Here is a 23225-nt window from a genome sequence, read left to right as displayed (position 1 = left end):
AACTGCTTGCCTGCCTGCCTTCCTGATTACCCCTAACCGCTTCTACCTGCCAGCCTGTTTGCCCCCAACTTCCCTCCTCTGCCGGCCTGGTCACCCCTAACTGCCCTCTCCTGCAGGGTTGATCACCTCCAACTGCCCTCCCTTGCAGGCCTGGTCCCTCTCAACTGCCCTCCCTTGCAGGCCGGGTGCCTCCCAACTGCCCTCTCCTGCTGGCCATCTTGTGTCCACATGGGGGCAGGATCTTTGACCACATGGGGGCAGCTATATTGTGTGTTGCAGTGATGGTCAATCTGCATATTACTCTTTTATTAGATAGGATAGAGGCCTGGTACAGGTATGGGGGCCAGCTGGTTTGCCCTGAAGGGTGTCCCTGATCAGGGTGGGGTTCCCCTGGGGCATGGGGCGGCCTGAGCGAGGGGCCTGTGGTGGTTTGCACTCGCTTGCTTTTTTCTCAATTCCTTTATTCTAATGCTAACCGTGTCGAGTCACACTCAACATCCGAGTGCAAAAGGTTAAGAGTGTCATCCTACGCCAAGGTTGAAGGTTCAATTCCCCATACAAGAATCAACCAATGAATGCATAATAAAGTGGAACAACAAATCGATGTTCCTCTCTCCCTCCTTCCCTCCCTCCCTCCCTCCCTCAATTCCCCTTTCTCTCTCTTTTTCTTCCTCCCCTTTCCTCTCTCTCTGTAAAAAATCAACAAATTAAATTTTGAAAAAAGAAAGTGACAAGTTTGACCCAATAATGCTGGGCCAGTGGGACGCTGAGCTCGCGTAGCCAGCGGCTGCGTGAGCTCAGCGGCTGCGCCATGGCTGTGCTGCGGAACAGAAGGGGCCTCTGGGGCAGCGAGCTCACATCCCGCTGCGGACCATCAAAAGCGGGTGCACCAGCGGACAGGCACCCAGCTCCCCCGCGATCGAAAGCGAAAGCGTGTAGGGGACCCTACACGTGCATGATTCAATCATGCACTGGGCCTCTAGTCTATAATAATAAAAGCTTAATATGCTAATTAGACCCGACATCCTTCTGGATGAAGCTGGGACTGCGAGGGAAGCCCGGATCCCGGATCCCGGGTGCCTGCAGTGGCCAGAAGGAAGCTCAGGTCCCGGGAGCCTGCAGCGGCCAGAGGGAAGCCCAGGGCTTGGGTACCAGAGGGAAGCCGGTGCCAGCAACCAGGGGAAGGAAGGCCTACTCTTGCACAAATTTCGTGCATCGGGCCTCTAGTAGATTAATAGAGAAACTAAAATGTAAACATAAAGTCGCCTATGTTTTTGTTTGGTTGGTTTGTTTTTTGCTTGGGGTTTTGTTTTTTGGTTGCCTATGTTTTTTTTGTGTGTGTGCCATTTATATTTGAGACACTGTTCTGAGGCTTTTACATTATTTTTGTTGATTACAATAACCCTACGAGGTAGAAAATCAAATTATTTACAAATAAGGAAGTTAAGGCGTGGGTTGAGTAGCTTTCCAAGATCACACAACTATTAAAGTAGCAAAAATTGGGATTTCATTTTAGGTTTGTTTAGTTGCAAGATAGCTCCTTCCATAAAGCCTCAGCATAATTATTGTAGTGACAGATGTACAAATTTTAAAGCAAGCATAGGATATAGAGACAGACTTATGTGAGAGGAATCAGAGAAGGCTTCCTAAACTAATGTCTAGGCAGGGTTTGGATGAATGAATATGAGCTTACCATGGTTGTTCCTTGTGAGTCCTTAACAATATTGCATTGGTGTCAAGAAGTGAGTCTTTTCCCAAACTTTTGCACGCCTCTGATCATTATATGCTTTAATCTTTTTGTGAATATTCTAATAGCTATTTGTTAATAACACTTTGTTCTGTATCCATGGTTATGTGGCGTTTTGCCCCACTCTTCTCTGTGGTCATTAAAAATCTGAATTTATTATCGATCTGTTTGTTGAACCAGATTTCAATATATCTTTCTCTTTTTTCTCCTACATTGAGATCGTTTTTAATTGCACTTAGAGGATTATTCTTTTGAATTATTTTTCCTTTGCACCTGATATTGTGGAAGCATACCCTCCTTTTTGAAGATTATGAAAATTCATTTGGTAGGCGAATATATTCACTTCTTCACATAGGTTTAGGGTTTAAGTTTTAGCTTGGAAATAAAATTCAGATTTAATGGTTTCAAATAAAACTTTTCCTAATTTTTTACTACAAGGAAAATTTTTTTACATTCTATATAAAAAAAACTGAATTATAAAGAAATTAAATTTTTCTCAGTCATTGTTGAAAATCAAATGTTTTTCCTCAGTCAATTTTTTTACTGTTTATATTATAATAGTAAAATATAGACATGTTAGGGGGGTAAATAAGATAGTACACAGAGTATTAAATGAAAAGTTAAGTTTGGCCCTAACCGGTTTGGCTCAGTAGATAGAGCATCGGCCTGCGGACTCAAGGGTCCCAGGTTCGATTCTGGTTAAGGGCATGTACCTTGGTTGCGGGCACATCCCCAGTAGGGAGTGTGCAGGAGGCAGCTGATCGATGTTTCTCTCTCATCGATGTTTCTAACTCTCTATCCTTCTCCCTTTCTCTCCGTAAAAAAAGTCAATAAAATATATATATTTTTAAAAAGTTAAGTTTGTTACCTACTCTACCTTTCCCCCTTATTTAGGCCCACTTCCCAGAGGTAAGTAATTTTAACTGTTTTCATTTTAGTTCTTAAGGAAGTTTCTACCGAAGTCTATTTCTTGATTTGTCACCTTTTAAATAGTGTCTTTTGAGTCTATGTTATAAAGAATGAGGAATTCTGTTTACCCTATATGACTTCCTCTTCTCTTGGAATTGTCAGCTTTTTAGTTTTATTAGGAGTAGGATTTCACAATCATAAATATCAAATGTGTATTCCTTTAACTTTAGACAAAATGTTTAAATTCTCATTGTGTTTACGATAAATAAAATACCTCTGTACTTACCTATTTTTTTCACCAACCCATTCTTGAAATTTCAATAATTTTAAAGCTATGATTTCTTTCTTTTCTTCACAGTATTACAATGACTATGGTGATATTATTAAGGAAACACTGAGTAAAACCAGGCAGATTGATAAAATTCAGTGTGCCAAGACCCTCATTCTCAGTTTACAGCAGGTAAGAAATTTGAAAGGAAAGAGATAAGAAGTGGAATTAATATATTGAGCACTTCCTTGCGTTTAGTATGTGCTAGGTATCTTATCTCATTTAAATTAAGTCATTATATTAGAATATTACTATGGATATTTTCTGGTACAAAGATATGTATTACATATCTTTTCTTTTGGAAGATAATCCAAAAATTCATATTTCAAATAGATGAAATCATAAGGTGATCTGTTAGACCAGATAAAATGCCAAATAATGATATTTAAAAAGTAATAATTAAAAAGAAATATGTCACATATATTGTATAAATAAGATTCCTAATAATTGCCTAGTAAATTAGTATAGAGATTGGGGGGAGAGGCATAGGTATGTGTGTATATATTTAGTCTGTGATATAAAGGTCTCATTTCAAATCAGTGGGGAAAGGATTGGGCCTGTTCATTAAATGATGATGGATCAATTGAATATATCTTTGGAAAAATAGTTATTTATAGCCCTACCTAATACATACCCAAAATAACTTCTAGTTGGATTATTATATAAATGTTAAAAATTAAAAGTTTTTAAGAAAATGAAAGAGGATATTTTTATATCCTTGAGTGGAGAAGTCCTTACTGAAGAAAGAAGCCACAAAGTAAAAAATTGATGATATGTATAAATTTAAATAGATTAATCATCAACCAGTACTATGAACAAAGTTGATAAACAAATGAGATTGAGCGCAAGTATTTTTAATCATACATTACAATCAGTAAGAAAGATAAATACACCCCCTAGGATTGTGAGCAAGGGATATGAAAAGCCACTTTTCAGAAGAAGAAATCTTAAAAACCAGTTAAACATATGAAAAGAGGCATTACTTCATTAATCATTAATGAAATATAAAGTAAAACAGGGAGATATTTATCACAGCTGACCAGATTGGCATGAATTGAAATGATTAATAATACCTATAATTGAAAAAGATGAGGAAAAAAAGATCCCTTATGGAAGAAATTGCTTTTGTCTAATTGTAATATAATTTTACAGTATATTTCAAAATTCAAGATGTATATTTTTAAAACCAATGTTTTGTTATTAGGTATCTACATAGTTACATGCAAGTGTGCACAAAATATATATGTTAGAGACGCTTCATTGCAGCAGTTTCTGTAATATTGAAAAATTGGAAATAGTCTTAGTGTCCATCAACAGAGGGATGGTTAAATAAACTGATTATCTCAAGTAACTAAAAGATTTTTAAGACAAAACATTAAATGAAAAATAGCAAGTTTTAGGACAAAATATGTACTATGATGCCATTTATGTAAAAATAAAAACTTTGTATATGAAATATATCAATATTTCTAAACTGGCCTAGAAAACTTCTGAACTTGAACATTGATTACATTTGGAGAGAAGAATGATATTTAGTGGGAAAAAGGGGAGGGAGTAAAATTTTTACTTTGATGTTCTTTGAATTTTATACAATGAAATATATTCTTTGTATTTATTTTATTTATTTACTTTTATCCTCACTCCAACCCATAGAGCCACACTGGCCAGGGCTGTATTATTTTAAATGTAAACTTTAAAGTTAAGAAGTGAGGGCATGCATCTAGGAGAGGGAATAGTTGATGCAGGAGGGAAGAGTCAATAAGCACAAGAGCAAAACTGCTTTGTAGGTAAAAGGGAGTGAGGTCTTTAGTACTCTGAGGTTTTGTTTTTGTTGTTATTTTGACACATGTATGTAATGTATATATAATTTATAAAAGCCCTCCACCCGCTTAAGAACTTTTTTGTATATTTTGTTATTGGGTGGGGAAAATAATGGCCCCATATATACAAATGGTCTTTTGCACAATGTTCTTGTCTAAGATATATAAGTGAAAAAACGAAGTCCTCAACCCTTTATTTTATACATTGCAATTCCTGTGAAAATGACAACAAAAAGAACATATAGATGTTTATGAATATGTAGTGTAGACAAACATTTCATTTTCCCAACCCTGAATGCACTCTTTTGTTCAAAAGAAATAAATTCCTGTTTCATTTAATCACATAACATGAAAATGATCTTAAGAAACTAATAATAGTAGATTACTTAGAAAAGGAGAACAGACTATACTTAAATATTTTACCATATGCCTCTGAAATATTTTTAAATTATATTACCTATTCTAACAATAAATACAATAAATAAATATTTTTTAACTGTAGTTTCTTCTTTTCTTTCTACCAGTTGTTTAATGAACTTGTTCAAGAGCAAGGTCCCAATCTAGATAGGACATCTGCCCATGTCAGTGGCATTAAAGAATTGGCACGTCGCTTTGCCCTTACATTTGGACTAGACCAAATCAAGACACGAGAAGCAGTTGCCACACTTCACAAGTGAGTAAGCTAAATAATCTGTAACATTCTATTATACAGATTCTGGTTTACTGGAATTTAACTAAGATAACTGTTATTTGACCCATTTTTAAAGTGACAAATGAACAAGTTTTTTAAGTTATAAAAACTTTAGAGATTGTCTAGTATCATTCTCAACGAGGAGACCATTTTTAATTTGGAAAAAAACTAAAACTGCCCATTTTTCATCTTATGAAGTATAGAAAGTAAAGTTTAACAAAATATTCTTATCTGGTCTACCAGTGAGAAAATGTTGTGGGAACATGGGTTTAAAAACTGTGCAGTACTGATTTGGTCAGCCTAATTCATAACTAAAAACTGAATGACAAAACTTTACTTTGCAAAAACTCAGAGCTGCCTGGTACCACAACCGACTCTAATAAATTTTCTGACTATCTATCTTTCCATGGTATTATTCTGTTACCCCTAAAAATACACATAGGAATTAACATTGTAGCTTTTTAATTTTTTTAAAATATATTTTTATTGATTTCAGAGAGGAAGAGAGAGGGAGATAAAGATAGAAACATCAATGATGAGAGAGAATCATTGATCGGCTGCCTCCTGCATGCCCCTACTGGGGATCGAGCCTACAACTGGGCATGTGCCCTTGACCTGAATCCAACCTGGGACCCTTCAGTCTGCAGGCCGAAGCTGTATCCACTGAGCAAAACTGGCTAGGGTGCTTTTAATTTTTTAATTGCTTTCCACAACTTACAGTTTTTTACTGTAAAAAATAAAAATAAATTAATATTATGCAAATATCTCACATGGGTAACATTTTATCATTGAATTTATGAGATTTTACTATCTTTAGTGATGATTTTGCTGCCTTCCCAACTATTTTTAAAACTCTAGCCCATTGAGAGAATTACATTAGCTATCTGGAAAAACTAGATGATATTTTCTTTTACTTTAGGGATGGCATAGAATTTGCCTTTAAATACCAAAATCAGAAAGGACAAGAATATCCACCTCCTAATCTGGCTTTCCTGGAAGTACTAAGTGAATTTTCTTCTAAACTTCTTCGACAGGACAAAAAGACTGTGTAAGTTCCACATTGCGGGGGAAGTGGCTTTTATGATGATACCATTTAATTTAAAATGTTTATTGTGTGAATAAACTTTATTATCTAGATATAATTACTATTGATAACTTAGGCTCTGATTGTTTTAAGGAACTATAGTATTCTTTCAAGCTTTTGTATAGTTGTTGTTTCACACCTTTCAGTACCTAGAATTTGCAAGATTATATTAAGCAAGTGGGAATGATGTCTTACTCTGCAATTCAAAAATATATGAACATTGGCTTAGCCATTGTATATTATATTAATTATATTTTAGTTTTATTTTTTATTTGACTTGTTTTAAGAAGATTTTTTTTGCATTTTCAATTTTTTATAATAATTTAAAAGAAACGACATGCTATTTTCAAAAAATGTTGGTGGGATAACTTTTATTTAAAAATAGAAAATTTAAGAGAGTGATTCTGTAATGGATCCCAAATTTTATAAATTGATAGGAAGATGAGTCAGTAATAATATGCTAAATAAACAAATTTGGATTGACAGTTAAAGCTTATCTAAATACAAGTGATAGTTCTAAGTAAGATGTTGGTCAGAAAACATTTATTAAGCCCCTAATATGTCAGGTACTGTTCTATAGCTATTGCTTTAATATGGCCAGGCAGTGAACAATACAAAGTTTCTGCCTTCAGAAAGCTTATGTCCCAATGAGGGGAGATATAACATAAACATACAATGAGAGTTTCAGTGACTGAAATAGAATAATATGATAGAGAATGAATGGTGTTGGGTATTGGTGGGGTGGTTTGAAAACTTTTTTAATACAGGCATTTATGGGTATAAATTTCCCTAGGAGCACTACTTTAGCTGCATCTTGTAAGTTTTGGCATTTTGCATTTTTGTTTTTATTTATCTCAAAGTATTTTCTCATTGCCCTTATAATTTCTTCTTTAATCTGTTGGTTATTCGGGAGTATTTTATTTAATGTCCACATATTTGTGAGATTTTAATCCTTTAATTATCAAGGCTTGTTTATGAGCCAATATATAGTCTGTTCTGGAGCATGTTTGATGTATACTTGAAGAGAATCTGTATTCTCCTGCTGTTGTTGAGTGGAGTTTTGTTCTATAAATAGATGTCTCATAGGTCCAGTTGGCTTATTGATTTTATAGTGTTGCTCAAATCTTCTATCTCCTCATTGATCTTTTGTCTAGTTCTATCCATTACTAAAAGTGGAGTATTGAAGTCTATAGCTGTTATAATTGAATTATTGTTTCTCCTTTCAGTTGTCAGTTTTTGCTTCATGTATTTTGGGGCTCTGTTGTTAGGTGTATATATGTTTATAATTGTTATGTCTTCCTGAGGGATTGACTGTTACTTATTATAAAACTAGAGGCCTGGTGCATGACATTCATGCACTGGGGGAGGGGGGGATGGCCCTGCCTGTGCCCTTTAGCAGTCTGGGAGCCCTCAGGGGATGTCTGACTGACAGCTAAGGCCCGCTCCCGCAGTTGGATATCCTTAGTGCTGCCGCGGAGGCGGGAGAGGCTCCCGCAACCACCACTGAGCTTGCCAGCCATCAACCCAGTTTGTGGATGAGTGGCGCTCCCCCTGTGGGAGCGCATTGACCACCAGGGGGCAGTTCCTGCGTTTAGCATCTGCCCCCTGGTGGTCAGTGCGCATCATAGCAACCAGTCGTTCAATCGATTTGCATATTACCCTTCCTACCTAATAGTAGACAAATATGCAAATTGGCCATACCTCCGACACACCACAAGCCACTCCCACCATCCAATCAGAGCGAGTATGCAAATTAACCCAACCAAGATGGCAACAGCCACAGAGAGCAAGGTTTCCTAGGTAACAGAGGAAGCCAAGCTTTCCGCCTGCCCTTGCCAGGCCTAAGCCTCCACTCAAGCTACAAAGTTTCAATTATAGAAGGTAAACAAATTCAAACAGAAATGGCGGCAGAATGGAGCTTGAGAGAGCAGGCCAGGGTTGCCACCGGCAACAGGGGAAGCAAAGCTTTCCTCACACCCTGGCCGGGCCCAAGCCTCCGCTTAAGGCAACAAAGTTTCAATTATAACCCCAACACAAATGGCTGCTGGCCACGGAGGAAGCCCCAGGCTTGGCTCCACTCCAGGCTACAAAGTTTCAATTGTAGAAGGAGAATAAATTCCAGATACCAGGGCCTCCACTTGGGTTGCCAGGGGGCGTGGCTGGCCTGCAAACCAGCACAGGCCCCTCGCTCAGGCCGCCCCATGCCCCAAGGGAACCCCACCCTGATCAGGGACACCCTTCAGGGCAAACCAGCTGGCCCCACCCCTGTACCAGGCCTCTATCCTATCTAATTAAAGAGTAATATGCAGATTGACCATCACTGCAACACACAATATAGCTGCCCCCATGTGGTCAAAGATCCTGTCCCCATGTGGACACAAGATGGCCAGCAGGAGAGGGCAGTTGGGAGGCACCCAGCCTGCAAGGGAGGGCAGTTGAGAGGGACCAGGCCTGCAAGGGAGGGCAGTTGGAGGTGATCAACCCTGCAGGAGAGGGCAGTTAGGGGTGACCAGGCCGGCAGAGGAGGGAAGTTGGGGGCAAACAGGCTGGCAGCAGAGTGGTTAGGGGGTGATCAGGCTGGCAGGCAGAAGCGGTTAGGGGCAATCAGGAAGGCAGGCAGGCGAGCAGTTGGGAGCCAGCAGTCCTGGATTGTGAGAGGGATGTCTGACTGCCCGTTTAGGCCCGATCCCGGTGGGGTCCCAGATTGGAGAGGGTATAGGCTGGGCTGAGGGACAACCCCCCTCCGTGCACAAATTTTGTGCACCAGGCCTCTAGTTTATTATATAGGATATCCTTCTCTGTCTCTAGTAATTTTTGTCTTAAAGTCTCTTTTGTCTAATACTAGTGTAATTACTCCAGCTCTATTTTAGTTACTGTTTGTATCGTATAACTTTTTTCTTTTCATACTTTCACTTTCTGCCTTTTTGTCTTTGAATCTAAAGTGTGTTTCTTGCAGACAGCATATAGTTGGATCATATTTGTTTGTTTGATTGCTTTATCCAATCCATTATACTTTGTTTTCTTTATGTTTTTGTTTTTTGCTCCTTTATTGCCTTCTTTTACATTGAATGGTTTCTAGTGTAATATTTAATTCCTTCAAAAATCTTTAATTATACTGTTTTATTTTTTGCCAGGGATATAAAAACTTTGCTCCTATATAGCTCTACTTCTCCTCTTTTTGTGCTATTATTGTTCTACATACTGCATCTAAATATTACAAACCCAACAGTACATTGTTATAATTATTACTTGATATAATCATATGACATTTAAATAGACTGAGAGAAGAATGGGAGCCAAGTACTATATTTATAGCAGTATTAAACTTCTTATTTACCTTTTCTGGTTCTCTTCATTTTCTTCCTATGAATTTGAAATACCATCTAGCATCATTCCCTTACTTTAATATATCTTTGCTCCTGCCCCCTTCTCTTTGTGTTTCTTGTCAAATATATTACATTTCTGTGTTATTGGCACAACAATACAGTGATACATATTATTTTATATAATTGCTTTTTAAATCAGTTAAAAGACTAAATAATAATTAAATATGCAATTATATTGTCTTTTATAAATACCTACTAATTATCTTTCAGTACTCTTTGTTTTTTTGTTCTTGTAAATTCAGCTTACTCTCTGGTAATTCTTGAAGAATTTCCTTTGGTATTTCTTATAAGGTAGGTTGGCCAGCAATAAATTCTCTCATCTTTTGTTAATCTGACAGTGCTTTTATTTCATCTTAAACTTTGAAATATAGTCTTGCTAGATATAAGATTCTTGTATGATGGTTTTTCACTTTCCTCACACTGAATATGTTATCCCGCTGTCTTCTGGCCTCCATTGTGTCTGATTTCCCACATTTTTCTCAGGCTCCCCTCATTTTTCTTCATTCTTTTTCCTCTCTGTTCTTCAGATCATAATCTCTATAAATATATCTTCATGTTTACTCATTCTTTTGCCAGTTGAAATCTTTTAAGCCTCTAGTGAATTTTAAATTTTTTTAGTGTACTTTAAAACTAGAGAACTTCCATTTTATTTTTTAAATCATTTCTATGTTTTTATTCATATTCTCTATTAAATAAGAGATAGTGTCATGCTTTAATTAGACATGGTTTTCTTTAATTCTTTGAACATATTTATGATGATTGCTTTGCAATTTTTGTGGACCAGATTTCTATTGCTTGCTTGTTTTTTTGTTTTTGCTATACATTTCCCTATTTTTTGCTTGTCTCCGTTGTTTGTTGTTGAAATCTGAACATTTCAAATAATATATTGCATATATGATACATTGTGCAATAAGGTAGCTATTCTTTTTTTCTCAGGTAGCTATTATTTTTAATTCTCACCCAAGGGTATATATTTTTTTTAATATATTTTTATTGATTTCAGAAAGGAAGGGAGAGGGACAGAGAGATAGAAACATCAATGATGAGAGACAATCATTGATTGGTTGCCTCCTGCACGCCCCCCACTGGGGATCAAACCCACAACCCAGGCATGTGCCCTTGACCAGAATCGAACTCAGGACCCTTTAGTCCACAGGCCAACTTTCTATCCACTGAGCCAAACCAGCTAGAGCCCAAGGATATATTTCTATTGATTTTTAGAGAGAGTGTAAGGGAGAGGGAAAGACAGCAAGAAATGTCAATGTGAGAGAAACACATCGATTGGTTGCCTCCTGCACGTAACCTGACCAGGGCCTGGGCTGGGAAGAAGCCTGCAAACCAAGGTACATGGCCTTGACTGGACTCGAACCCGGGACCCTTCAGTCCACAGGTTGAGCCAAACTGGCTAGGGCAGGTAGCTATTCTAAATTCTGATTTTCTGCGCACACCTCCCTGAGATTGATGTCATTGTTTATTCATTTAGACTTGAATAACAAACTCTGTGAAGTATGTTGCCTTTCTAGTGTACAGTCTCAGCTGTCCCTACTCAGATCTTTTTTCCTCTTATTTTTTATCATTTGGCTTGGGAACCCAAGGATCACCCCTATCCTATCTAATAAAAGAGTAATATGCAGATTGACCATCACTGCAACACACAATATAGCTGTCCCCATGTGGTCAAAGATGCTGCCCCCATGTGGACACAAGATGGTCACCACAAGATGGCCAGCAGGGGAGGGCAGTTGGGAGGCACCAGGCCTGCAAGGGAGGGCAGTTGGAGGCAATCAACCCTGCAGGGGAGGGCAGTTAGGGGTGACCAGGCCGGCAGAGGAGGGAAGTTGGGGGCAAACAGGCTGGCTGGGGAGCAGTTAGGCATCAATCAGGCTGGCAGCGGAGTGGTTAGGGGGTGATCAGGCTGGCAGGCAGAAGCGGATAGGGGCAATCAGGAAGGCAGGCAAGCAAGCAGTTGGGAGCCAGCAGCCCTGGATTGTGAGAGGGATCCCAGATTGTAGAGGGTGCAGGCTGGGCTGAGGGACACGCCCCCCCCTCTGTGCACGAATTTTGTGCACCGGGCCTCTAGTGTGAGTATAAACCTCTTATTAATAAAAAGTTATATTTAAACCTCTACTGCCAGTTAGATTTTTACCTTTTACTGTTGTTTATGTGTGTGCAGCTTGAAGGCTGCTATCATAATTCAGCATTTTACTTTGCCCCATGGTCAGCCAGGGGATTTGCAGTTTGGAATTTTCCTCTGATTATTCCTGAGAAGGGCAGGCTTGGGTTTACACAGTCTGCCAGACTAATAAGAAAGCAAGCATGTGATTTAGTTTATTTTAACTTTATTTTTTTAGAGCAGTTTTAGGTTCAGCAAAATTGAGGGTACAGAGAATTCCCCCCACACATGCATAGTCACCCATTATCAAAAATCCATCACCTGAGTGGTACATTTGTTACAATTGATGAACCTACCTTGACACATTATAATCACCTGTAGTTCATTAGTTTATTCGGTGTTGTACATTCTGTGGGTTTATACAAATGTATAATGACATATATCCATCATTACGGTATCACACATGGTGTTTTTACTTCCCTAAAAATCCTGTGCTCTGCCTATTCATCCTTCCTCCTTTAACCTCAATCCCTGGCAACCACAGATTGCTTAGTTTCCATAGTTTCTCAGAATGTCATATATTTGGAATCATACAGTATGTAGCCTTTTCACATAAGCTTCTTTCACTTAATAATAAGCATTTTAAGTTCCTTCCCATCTTTTCATGGCTTGATAGCTCATTTCATTTCACCATTGAATAATATTCCACTGTCTAGATGTGCCAGTTTATTTTTCTATTTCCTTACTGAAGGACATCTTGGTTGCTTTCAAGTTTTGGCAGTATGAATAAAGCTATTGCAAGTTTTTATGTGAATATCAGTTCTCAACTCCTTTGGGTAAAAACCAAGGAGTGCAAATGTTGGACCGCATGGTAAGAGTATGTTTGGTTTTGTGAGAAACTGGAAAACTGTCTTCCAAAAATGGATGTACCATTTTGCTTTCCTGCCAGCGTTTGTCCATAGTGTTCTTGATTTTGGCCATTCTAATGGGTTTGTATTAGTATCTTGTTTTAATTTGCATTTCCCTGATGACATGATATGGAGCATCTTTTCAGATGCTTACTTGTCATCTGTATGTTTTCTTTAGTGAGGTGTCTGTTCAGGTGTTTTACCCATTTGTTTTAATAATTCTTTATATGTTAGATTATAGTCCTTTGTAGATATGTATTTTGCAAATGTTTTTTCCAGCCTGTGATTGTCTGCTCATTGTCTAGACCAGTCTTAGGCAACCCTGCTAGCAGTTCTCAACCTGTGGGTCGCGACCCACAGGTTGAGAGCCACTGCTGTAGAACCTAAGACCATCAGAAAACACAGATATTTACATTACAATTCATTAACAGTAGCAAAATTACAGTTATGAAGTAGCAACGAAAATAATTTTATGGTTGGGGGTCACCACAACCTGAGGAACTGTATTAAAGGGTCACGGCATTAGAAAGGTTGAGAACCACTGGTCTAGACAGTGTCTATTGCGAAACAAGTTTTTAAATTTTAAGGAACTCCAGCTTATCACTTATTTTTTGCAGGGATCTTGCCTTTATCAAAAGGTCATATCCAAAAAGTCATCACCATAGCCAAGGTCATCTAGATTTTCTCCTATGTGATTTTCTAGAAGTTTTATATTTTGTGTTTTACATTTAAGTTTGTGATCAATTTAGAGTGAATTTTAATGAAATATTTAAGGTCTATGTCTAGATTAATTTTTTTTGCTTGTGGATGTCCAATTATTCTGGCACCGTTTGTTATAGACATTATCTTGCTCAATTTTACTACCTTTGCTCCTTTGTCAAAGATCAGATAGCCATATGTCTGTCTCTTTCTGAGCTCTCTTCTGTTCTATTGATTTATGAGTCTACTAGAGGCCCGGTGCACGAAATTCGTGCGCGGGGGGGGGGGGGGTAGTGTCCCTCACCCCAGCCTGCACCCTCTCCAATCTGGGATCCCTCTCACAATCCAGGACTTCTGGCTCCTAACTGCTCGCCTACCTCTGCCTGATTGCCCCTAACCACTTCTGCCTGCCAGCCTGATCACCTCCTGACCACTCCCCTGCCAGCCTGATCGACGCCTAACTGCTCCACAGCCGGCCCAATTGCCCCTAACTGCCCTCCCCTGCCGGGCTGGTCATCCCTAACTGTCCTCCCCTGCAGGCCCGGTCACCCCTAACTGCCCTCCCCTGCAGGCCTGGGTTCCCCCAGCTGCCCTCCCTTGCTGGCCTGGTCTCCCCCAACTGCCCTCCCTTGCTGGCCTGGTCTCCCCCAACTGCCCTCCTCTGCCAGCCTGGTCACCCCCAATTGCCCTCCTCTACTGGCCTGGTCACCCCTAACTGCCCACAACCTCCTTCCCCTGCAAGCCTGGTCCCCCCAACTGCCCTCCCCTGCTGGCCTGATCTCCCCCAACTGTCCTCCCTTGCTGGCCTGGTCTCCCCCAACTGCCCTCCTCTGCCAGCCTGGTCACCCCCAATTGCCCTCCTCTGCTGGCCTGGTCACCCCTAACTGCCCACAACCGCCCTCCCCTTCAGGCCTGGTCCCGCCCAACTGCCCTTCCCTGCAGGCCTGGTACCCCCCCAACTGCCTTTCCCTGCAGGCCTGGGTCCCCCCCAACTGCCCTCCCTTGCTGACCTGGTCTCCCGTAACTGCCCACAACTGCCCTCCCCTGTAAGCCATCTTGTGGCGGCCATCTTGTGTCCGCATGGGGGCAGCCATCTTTGACCACATGGAGGTAGCCATCTTGTGTCTTGGAGTGATGTGCAATTTGCATATTACTCTTTTATTAGATAGGATTCACTCTCCAATACCACACTGTCTTCACTACTGTAGCTTTTTTTCCAGCCTTATTGAGATATATTAGACATATAATATTGTATAGGTTTATGGTGTCCAATGTGATGATTTGATAGCCGTGTATATTGCAAAATGGTGATACTATCTATATATATATAAAAGGCTAAGTGACCGACCGTACGTACTTCTGACCGGCCAACCAACCAGCCGGTACATATGATGTGCACTGGCAATTTAAAAATAAACGTTGACTCGCATACTTCTATTATAGAGAAAGGGCAAATAGTGATATTAAAATATTTTGTGTTTTAATTTTATACTACTACTAGTAGCCCTGCGCATGAATCCGTGCACCAGTAGCTCTCTGTCGGGCCTGGCCATTCCGCACCCACTGCCCAGAGGCTCTCCACGGCCCAGAGGCCCATCTGCTCCGGGGCAACGACGCAAGCATTCTGCCAGGCTGCTCACGCTGCCAGCTCTCAGCAGCTGCCCCCCTGGGACTGGGAGACTCCAGCGGGGCTGAGAGGACTGGGCACTGCCATCTTGTGGCTATGGGCGCCTCCATGTTTGTGATGGAGTGATGGTTAATTTGCATATTACCCTTTTATTAGATAGGATATTATATATACTACTAGAGGCCCAGTGCATGAAATTCGTGCACGGAAGAGGGGGGTGTCCCTCAGCCCAGCCTGCACCCTCTCCAATCTGGGATCCCTCTCACAATCCAGGACTGCTGGCTCCCAACTGCTCGCCTGCCTGCCTTCCTGATTGCCCCTAATCGCTTCTGCCTGCCAGCCTGATCACCCCCTAACCATTCCGCTGCCAGCCTGATTGATGCCTAACTGCTCCCCTGCCAGCCTGTTTGCCCCTAACTTCTGCCCCTGCAGGCCTGGTCACCCCTAACTGCCCTCCCCTGCAGGCCTGGTCACCCCTAACTGCCCTCCCCTGCAGGCCTGGTCACCCCTAACTGCCCTCCCCTGCAGGCCTGGTCCCCCCCAACTGCTCTCCACTGCAGGCCTGGGTCCCCCCCAACTGCCCTTCCCTGCAGGCTCAGTCACCCCCAACTTCCCTCCTCTGCCGGCCTGGTCACCCCTAACTGCCCTCCCCTGCAAGCTTTATCGCCCCCAACTGCCCTCCCTTGCAGGCCTGGTCCCTCCCAGCTGCCCTCCCCTGATGGCCATCTTGTGGTGGCCATCTTGTGTCCACATGGGGCAGGATCTTTGACCACATGGGGGCAGCCATCTTGTGTGTTGGAATGATGATCAATCTGCATATTACTCTTTTATTAGATAGGATTTTGACATGTAATTTTTTGCAGTAACGTAATTACCACACAAATCTTCTTCTAATTAATTTCCTTTCAAGGTGCATGAATCCATGCACCAGGCCACTAGTAGCTTTATAGTAAGTCTTCCAGTTAGTTAGTGTCAGTCCTACACTTTGTTCTTCACCTTCAATAGCATGTTGGCTACTTTGGGTGTTCTGCCTTTCCATATAAACCTTAGAATAGTTTATTATTATCCACACAAAAACTTGCTGAGGCCCTGACCGGTTTGGCTCAGTGGATAGAGCGTTGGCCTGCGGACTGAAGGGTCCCAGGTTCGATTCCAGTCAAGGGCATGTACCTTGGTTGCGGGCATATCCCCAGTAGGGGGTGTGCAGGAGGCAACTGATCGATGTTTCTAACTATCCCTCTCCCTTCCTCTGTAAAAAAACAATAAGATATATTTGGAAGAAAAAACTTGCTGAGATTTTGATGAAAACTGTTTAGAATATGTAGATCAAGTTAGAAGAACTGACTTCTTAACAATATTGAATCTTCCTCCCCTTGAACATGGAGTATTTTTCCATTTATTTAGTTATTAGTGTTTTGTAGTTTTCCTCATATTGCTCTTGTATGTATTTTGTTAGATTTATACCTCAGTAATTATTTTTGGGGGGTGCTAATGTAAATGGTATTGTGTTTTTTAATTTCAAATTCCTCTTGTTCATTGCTAATATAGATGAAAGTGATTGACTTTTGTATATTAATTCTGTATCCTACAAACTTGCTATAATTGCTTATTAGTTCCAGCAGTTTGTCATTTCTTTAGGATTTTCCACATAAGATTTTCATCATGTAATCTGTGATCAAGGACAGTTTGATTTCTGCCTTTCCAGACTATATACTTTATATTTCTTTATCTTGTCTTATTGCATTACCTAGAACTTCCAGCACAATGTTGAAAAGGGGAGTGGTAAAAGGGGACATTCCTGCCTTGTACTGATTTAGTAGGGAAGTTTCAAGTTTCTCAGCATTAAGTGCAATGTTACTGGTATAGTTTTTTATAAATGTTCATTATCAGGTTGAGGAAGTTTCCCTCTGTTCCTTGTTTAGTTACTGAGAGTTTTTATCATGAATGGGTGTTGTGTCAAATGCCTTTTCTATATGTATTGATATGATCATTTGATTTTTTTATCCTGTTGATATGACAAGATTACATTGATTTTAGAATGTTGAACTAGCCTTGTATACCTGGGTTACATCCCACTTGGTCATGGTGTATATAAAAAAAAATTAGTCTGTACATTAGGACTTCCCTTAAACCATCTTTATTTTTTACTTAATTTATTGGGGTGACATTGGTTAATAAAATTATATAGGTTTCAGGTGTACATTTCTATAATATGGTGTATATAATTCTTTCAGTACATTGTTGGATTCTATTTACTAATATTTTATTGAGGATTTTTGCATTTATATTCATAAAGTTATTAGTCTCTAGTTTTCTTGTGATATCTTTGCCTGCTTTTGGTATTAGGGTAATGCTAGCCTCATAAAATGAGTTAAAAAGTATTCTCTCTCGCCCTAACCAGTTTGGCTCAGTGGATAGAGCGTCAGCCTGCGTATTGAAGGGTCCCAGGTTCGATTCCGGTCAAGGGCATGTACCTTGGTTGCAGGCACATCCCCAGTGCAGGGGGGTGGTGGGCCTGGGTGCAGGAGGCAGCTGATCGATGTTTCTCTCATCGATGTTTCTGGCTCTCTATCCCTCTTCCTTCCTCTCTGTAAAAAACCAATACAATATATTTTTTTTTAAAAAAAGTATTCTCTCTCTATCCTGCAAAAGATATTGTAGGGAATTTGGTATATTTTCTTCCTTAAATATTTTGAATTCACCAGTGGAACTAGTTGAGCCTTGTGCTTTCTGTTTTGGAGAATTATTAATTATTGAATCTATTAATAGATGTAGGCCTATTCAAATTGTCTATTTCTTGTGTCAGTTTTGGCAAATTGTGTGTTTTAAGGAATTGGTCTGTTTCATCTAGATTGTCAAAGTTGTGGGCATAGAGTTGTTTATAGTATTCCTTTATTTTCCTTTTAATGTCCATAGATTCTGTATAGTGATGTATGTATCTTCTTTCATTTCTGTTATTTGTAATTTGGTTCCTATCTCTTTTTCTTAGCTAGCTTGGCTAGAGGCTTATTAATTTTTAAGGAACTAAGCTTTTGATTTTGCCAATTTTCTCTGATTCATCTCACATTTTTGTTTCTTTCTCCCATATTGGATTTAATTTGACTTTATTTTTATAGTTTCCTAAGATGGAAACTTATTTTTTTTCCTAATGTGTACATTCAGTGCTGTAAATTTACCTCTAAATACTGCTTTCACTGCATCTCACGAATTTGATGTTACATTTTCTTTTTACTTCAAAATATTTTTAAATTCCTTGTGATTTCTTTGACCTATGTGTTATTTAGAAGTGTGTTATTTAATCTCTACATATTTGGGGATTTTTCCAGCTATCTTTCTAATGTTGATTTTCAGTTTAAGTCCATTGTGGTCTGAGAGCAGACATTGTATGATTTCTATACTTCTAAATTTGTTAAAGTGTGTTTTATGACCCAGAATGTGGTCTGTCTTGGTGAATAGTCCAGATGAACATGAGGATAATGTGTATTCTGTTAATGTTGGATGAAGTCGTCTGTAAATATCAAGTATGTATAGGTAATTGATGGTGTAGTTGAGTTTAACTACGTCCTTACTGATTTTCTGCCTGTTGAATCTGTCCATGTTTGATAGGGGGTGTTGAACTCTCAATTTCTGATAGTGGATCCTTCTATTTCTCTTTGCAATTCTATTAGTTCTTTGCCTCATAGTTTGATATTGTTATTAGGCACAAACACGAGGAGGATTATGTCTTCTTGGAGAATTGATCCTTTTATCTGTATGTAGTGCCCTTCTTTACCCCTGATAACTTTTCCTTGCTGTGAAATCTGCTCTGAAATTAATATAGCTATTCCTGTTTTTGTTTTTTTTTATACCCCTCCCCCAGGAACTGCTATTCCTGTTTTCTTTTTATTAGTATTAGCATGTTATCTTTCTCCATCTATACTTCTAATCAAATATGTGTTTTTATTTTTAACCCTTTGCACTCGCTTGCTTTTTTCATCGAGCTGCTACCGATGCTAACCGTGTCGAGTCACACTCGACATCCAAGTGCAAAAGGTTAAAATATTTTTATTGATTTCAGAGAGATAGAAACATCAATGATGAGAGAATCATTGATCCACTGCCCCCTGTACACCCCCCACTGGGGATAAAGCAACCTGGGCGTGTGCTCTGACCAGGAATCAAACCGGGACCTCCTGGTTCATAGGTCAATGCTCAACCATTGAGCCACTCCAGTCAGGTGATGTTTCTGTTTAAAGTGAGTTTCTGTAGACAACCTATATTTGGGTCTTGTTCTTTGATCCACTCTGACAATCTGTCTTTTTACTTGATGCATTTAGACCATTGATACTCATACAATTGGATTAACATCTACCATATTCCTTACTATTGTTTTTTCCCTTGTTCTTTGCTCCTGTTTATTTGGGGGGGGGGGGGTTGTTTGTGTGTGTGTGGGGGGTTGTTTGTGTGTTTTTTTGGTCTCACAGTCTTTTTTTTCTGTCTTTTGTGGTTTTATTTGAATATTTTATGATTCTATTTACTCTCCTTCCTTAACATGTTGATACTTTCTAAGTGGTTGCCCTAGAGTTTGCAATATACATTTACAGCTAATATAAGTCTACTTCACAGATAGTATGAAAATAATACAGTTCATCCCTCCCATCCCTTGGATCATTGCTGTCATTCATTTCATTTGTATACAACATACATAATTAAACACATTGTTGGTATTATTCTGAACAAACTTATTTGTTAGATCAATTAAGAATAAGGAAAGTAAGTTTTTTGTTTTTTGGTTAATCCTTGCCTGAGGATATGTTTTCTTTGTCCTTTTTTTAAATATATTTTTATTGATCTCAGAGAGGGACGGAGAGATAGAAACATCAATGATGAGAATCATTGATTGGCTGCCTTCTGCATGCCTCCTACTGGGGACCTAGCCCACAACCTGGACATGTGCCCTTGACCAGAATCGAACCCGGTACCCTTCAGTCCGCAGACCGACACTCTATCCACTGAGCCAAACCGGCTAGGGCTGAGGATATTTTTTTTCCATTGATTTTTAGAGTGGGAGGGAGAGAGAGAGAGACAGACATAAATTAGTTGCCTCCTGCACATGCCCAGACTGAGCCTAGGATAGGGCCTGGGATAGAACCCGGAACCCTTCTTGCATGGACCTAAGCTGTAGCCACACAGGCCAGAGCAGAAAATAAGTTTTTATTGTACCTTCATTTATTCCTTCTTCTTGTAGATCCAAGTTTCTGACCTATATTATTTTCCTTCTCTCTAAAGAACATCTTTTAACATTTCTTGCAAAGCAAATCTACTGGCAACAGTCTCTCAATTTTTGTCTGAGAAAATCTTTATTTTCCCTTCACCTTTGAAGAATAATTTTGCAAGACAGACTTTAGGCTGGTGGGTTTTTTCTCTTAACATTTTAAATATTTCACTCTACTCTCTTCTTGCTTGCATGGTTTCTGAGGAGAGGTTGAATATAATTTTTGTTTGTTTCTCTGTGGCTAAGGTACTTTTTTCCTGCTGGCTTTTTCTTTAATTTTCTGTAGTTTGAAAATGGTATGTCTAGATGTGGTTCTTTTGGCATTTTTCCTGCTTGGGATTCTTTGAGTTTCTTGGATCTGTGGTTTGCTATCTTTTTTAGTGAGAGACATTTGTTGTTCCACTTATTTATGCATTTATTGGTTGACTAACAGGCCAGGACTATGGTTTGATGTGTAATATTAATTTTGTCATTGTTGTTTCAAATATGTCTTCTGTTCCTTTTTCTTCCCCTTATGATATTCCCATTATGCATACATTATAGGTTTCACAGTTGTACTATAGCCCTAGGATATTTGGGGTGGGGGTGGGAATTTGTGCACCTTGAAAGGAACTGTAGACTGCAAGACTGTGGTGGGCACAGGGGCGGGTCTGGGCCCCTCCTGCCGCGGCCCCCAGTCCCCCGTCTGCCAGCAGCCCTGCTCCCACAGCTGCCGCTCCCTCACACAGACGGCGCTGAGCAATCAGGACCGGCGCCAGGCACCGGCAACAGGTGCGAGCGGTGGCTCCGGTGCCGGCAGAGGGTGCGAGCGGGGCCGCTGCCAACAGCAAGTGCAAGAGGCGTTTGCCGGCCCCAATCACCCCTAGGGAGAAGGTGGAGGTGGAGAAGCCCTGAGAGGCAATCAGGGCTGGTGCCCACAGCAGGTGCAAGCACTGTGCAGGAGCACGGTGCGCGGGAGCAAAGAATTTTCAGTAACCGTCAGAGGCTCAACCCAATGACAGCAACCGGTGCCCTGCCTTGGTCTGGCGCCCCCACTCACCTGCTCCACCATCCCGCCACGGCTGATGCCCACCATGTTCTGCAGGCACCCCCTGGTGGTCAGTGCACATCATAGCAACCGATTGGTTGGTTGTTCTGCCATTAGGTCTATTTGCATATCAGGGTTTTATATATAAAGATATCCTCTAGCTCAGATAGTCTCTCCTTTAGCTCTGATAGTCTCCTTATCCTTTTTTCATTAGAGCCGTTAGCATATTAATCTTAGTTGTTTATTCCCAGCCTGAGAATTACAGCCTTTTTGCCCTGTCTGGTTCTGATCTTGCTCTGTTTCTTCCAATTGTGTTTTCTAACTTTTGGTATGCCTTGTGATTTGTTCTTGATAGCTGGACATAATGTACTGGGTCAAGTGAACTGTACATAGGCATTTAGTCATGTGGTAATGAGATGTTGGGGGGAAGGGAAGCATTCTGTAGTCCTATGGTTAGGTCTCAGCCTTTTAGTGAGTTTTGCCTCTGGACTATGAACTTTACGTGTGTTCCTCAGGATTTTTTGTTTTGTTTTTCTCTTCCACCCTTAGGCGGAACAGGATGTGTGGGCTGGAGAGTTGCCTGTTTGTGGGGTGGAGGTGGGATCATTTGCTCCTAGCTGCTGTGCAGACCTGAGCAGCTCTAAACAGAGAGAAAGGGAGCCCCCATCTTATGCATATCTGCCCAGAGTAGAGCTCCAGTAACACAGAGCTGTGGTGGAGGAGAAGGGCAAGGGAATGATGCAGGATGTGGTTCAAATGCTACAAACGCTCACTGTTCTTACTGAGATTTAGATTTTCTTAAATGAATGTTTCTTCCATTGCTATGTGCCCTTAGGACAATTTCTAAAGAACTTAAATGATTATCTTTTATCATTTTCACTAGTTAAAAAGTGGTTTTGCTGGGGAAAGCGTGTGTGTGCAAAGCTGCTCACTCCACCATTCCAGAACTCCTGCCTTGGTTTGAACATTTAAAAGAAAATTCAGTGTTTGTGAGTTTGCGTGGTTTTTTTCCCCTCAAAAAATAGAACTCATGGACATGAACAACAGTGTGGTGATTGTGGGGGTAAGGGAAGTGGAGAGGGCATAGAGGGAATAAATAGTAATGGAAAAAATATATAAAAATTTTAAATTAAGTAACCTTTTTGAGTCAAATTTCTCAGGATTTTTTTGAACATTGGTATTTTAAAACAAAGGAAGAAATACGGGAACGACCAGACATATAGACACACACATCCTTAGTAGTACATTCACTTGTTTAAAGTATTCCAGGATTATGTGAAGCAAAACCTTAAATTCTCAGTCCCTCTTTTTCCAAAGGTAACCACTGTTAGAAGTGTGTCCTTAGGGATTCTTCAGAGCCTTCTGAGAGAGCCTCGGGTTATGAAAAAATGAAAATCACTGCTTCTTCTATTGTGTTTACAGTCATTCATACCTAGAAAAATTCCTCACGGAGCAGATGATGGAAAGGAGGGAAGATGTGTGGCTCCCACTCATCTCCTATAGGAACTCGTTAGTCACTGGAGGTGAAGATGACAGAATGTCCGTGAACAGCGGAAGCAGCAGCAGCAAAACCTCCTCAGTGAGGAGTAAGAAAGGACGGCCTCCCCTTCATAAAAAACGAGTAGAAGGTAA

The 23225-nt window shown here is 40.2% G+C and overlaps 1 protein-coding gene across 5 annotated transcripts in view; it reads left to right on the top strand.

Annotated features, from left to right (window-relative positions):
• STAG1 (STAG1 cohesin complex component) overlaps window positions 1–23225 on the top strand; it is a gene marked incomplete at its 3' end in the record, with an annotated part of 343841 nt that overhangs the window by 311904 nt on the left and 8712 nt on the right. For all 5 annotated transcript variants that reach the window (XM_079794806.1, XM_079794805.1, XM_079794802.1 and 2 more), the window contains exons 26-29: window positions 3015–3116; window positions 5329–5477; window positions 6415–6543; window positions 23016–23221. In XM_079794806.1, coding sequence (XP_079650932.1) covers window positions 3015–3116; window positions 5329–5477; window positions 6415–6543; window positions 23016–23221 — 586 coding nt within the window. The remainder of the gene's footprint in view (window positions 1–3014; window positions 3117–5328; window positions 5478–6414; window positions 6544–23015; window positions 23222–23225) is intronic.

This window comes from Cnephaeus nilssonii (assembly GCF_951640355.1).
Source record: "Cnephaeus nilssonii genome assembly, chromosome: 17".
NCBI classification, from domain to species: Eukaryota; Metazoa; Chordata; class Mammalia; order Chiroptera; family Vespertilionidae; genus Cnephaeus; species Cnephaeus nilssonii.
This window is presented reverse-complemented; position numbering and strand designations above follow the sequence as displayed.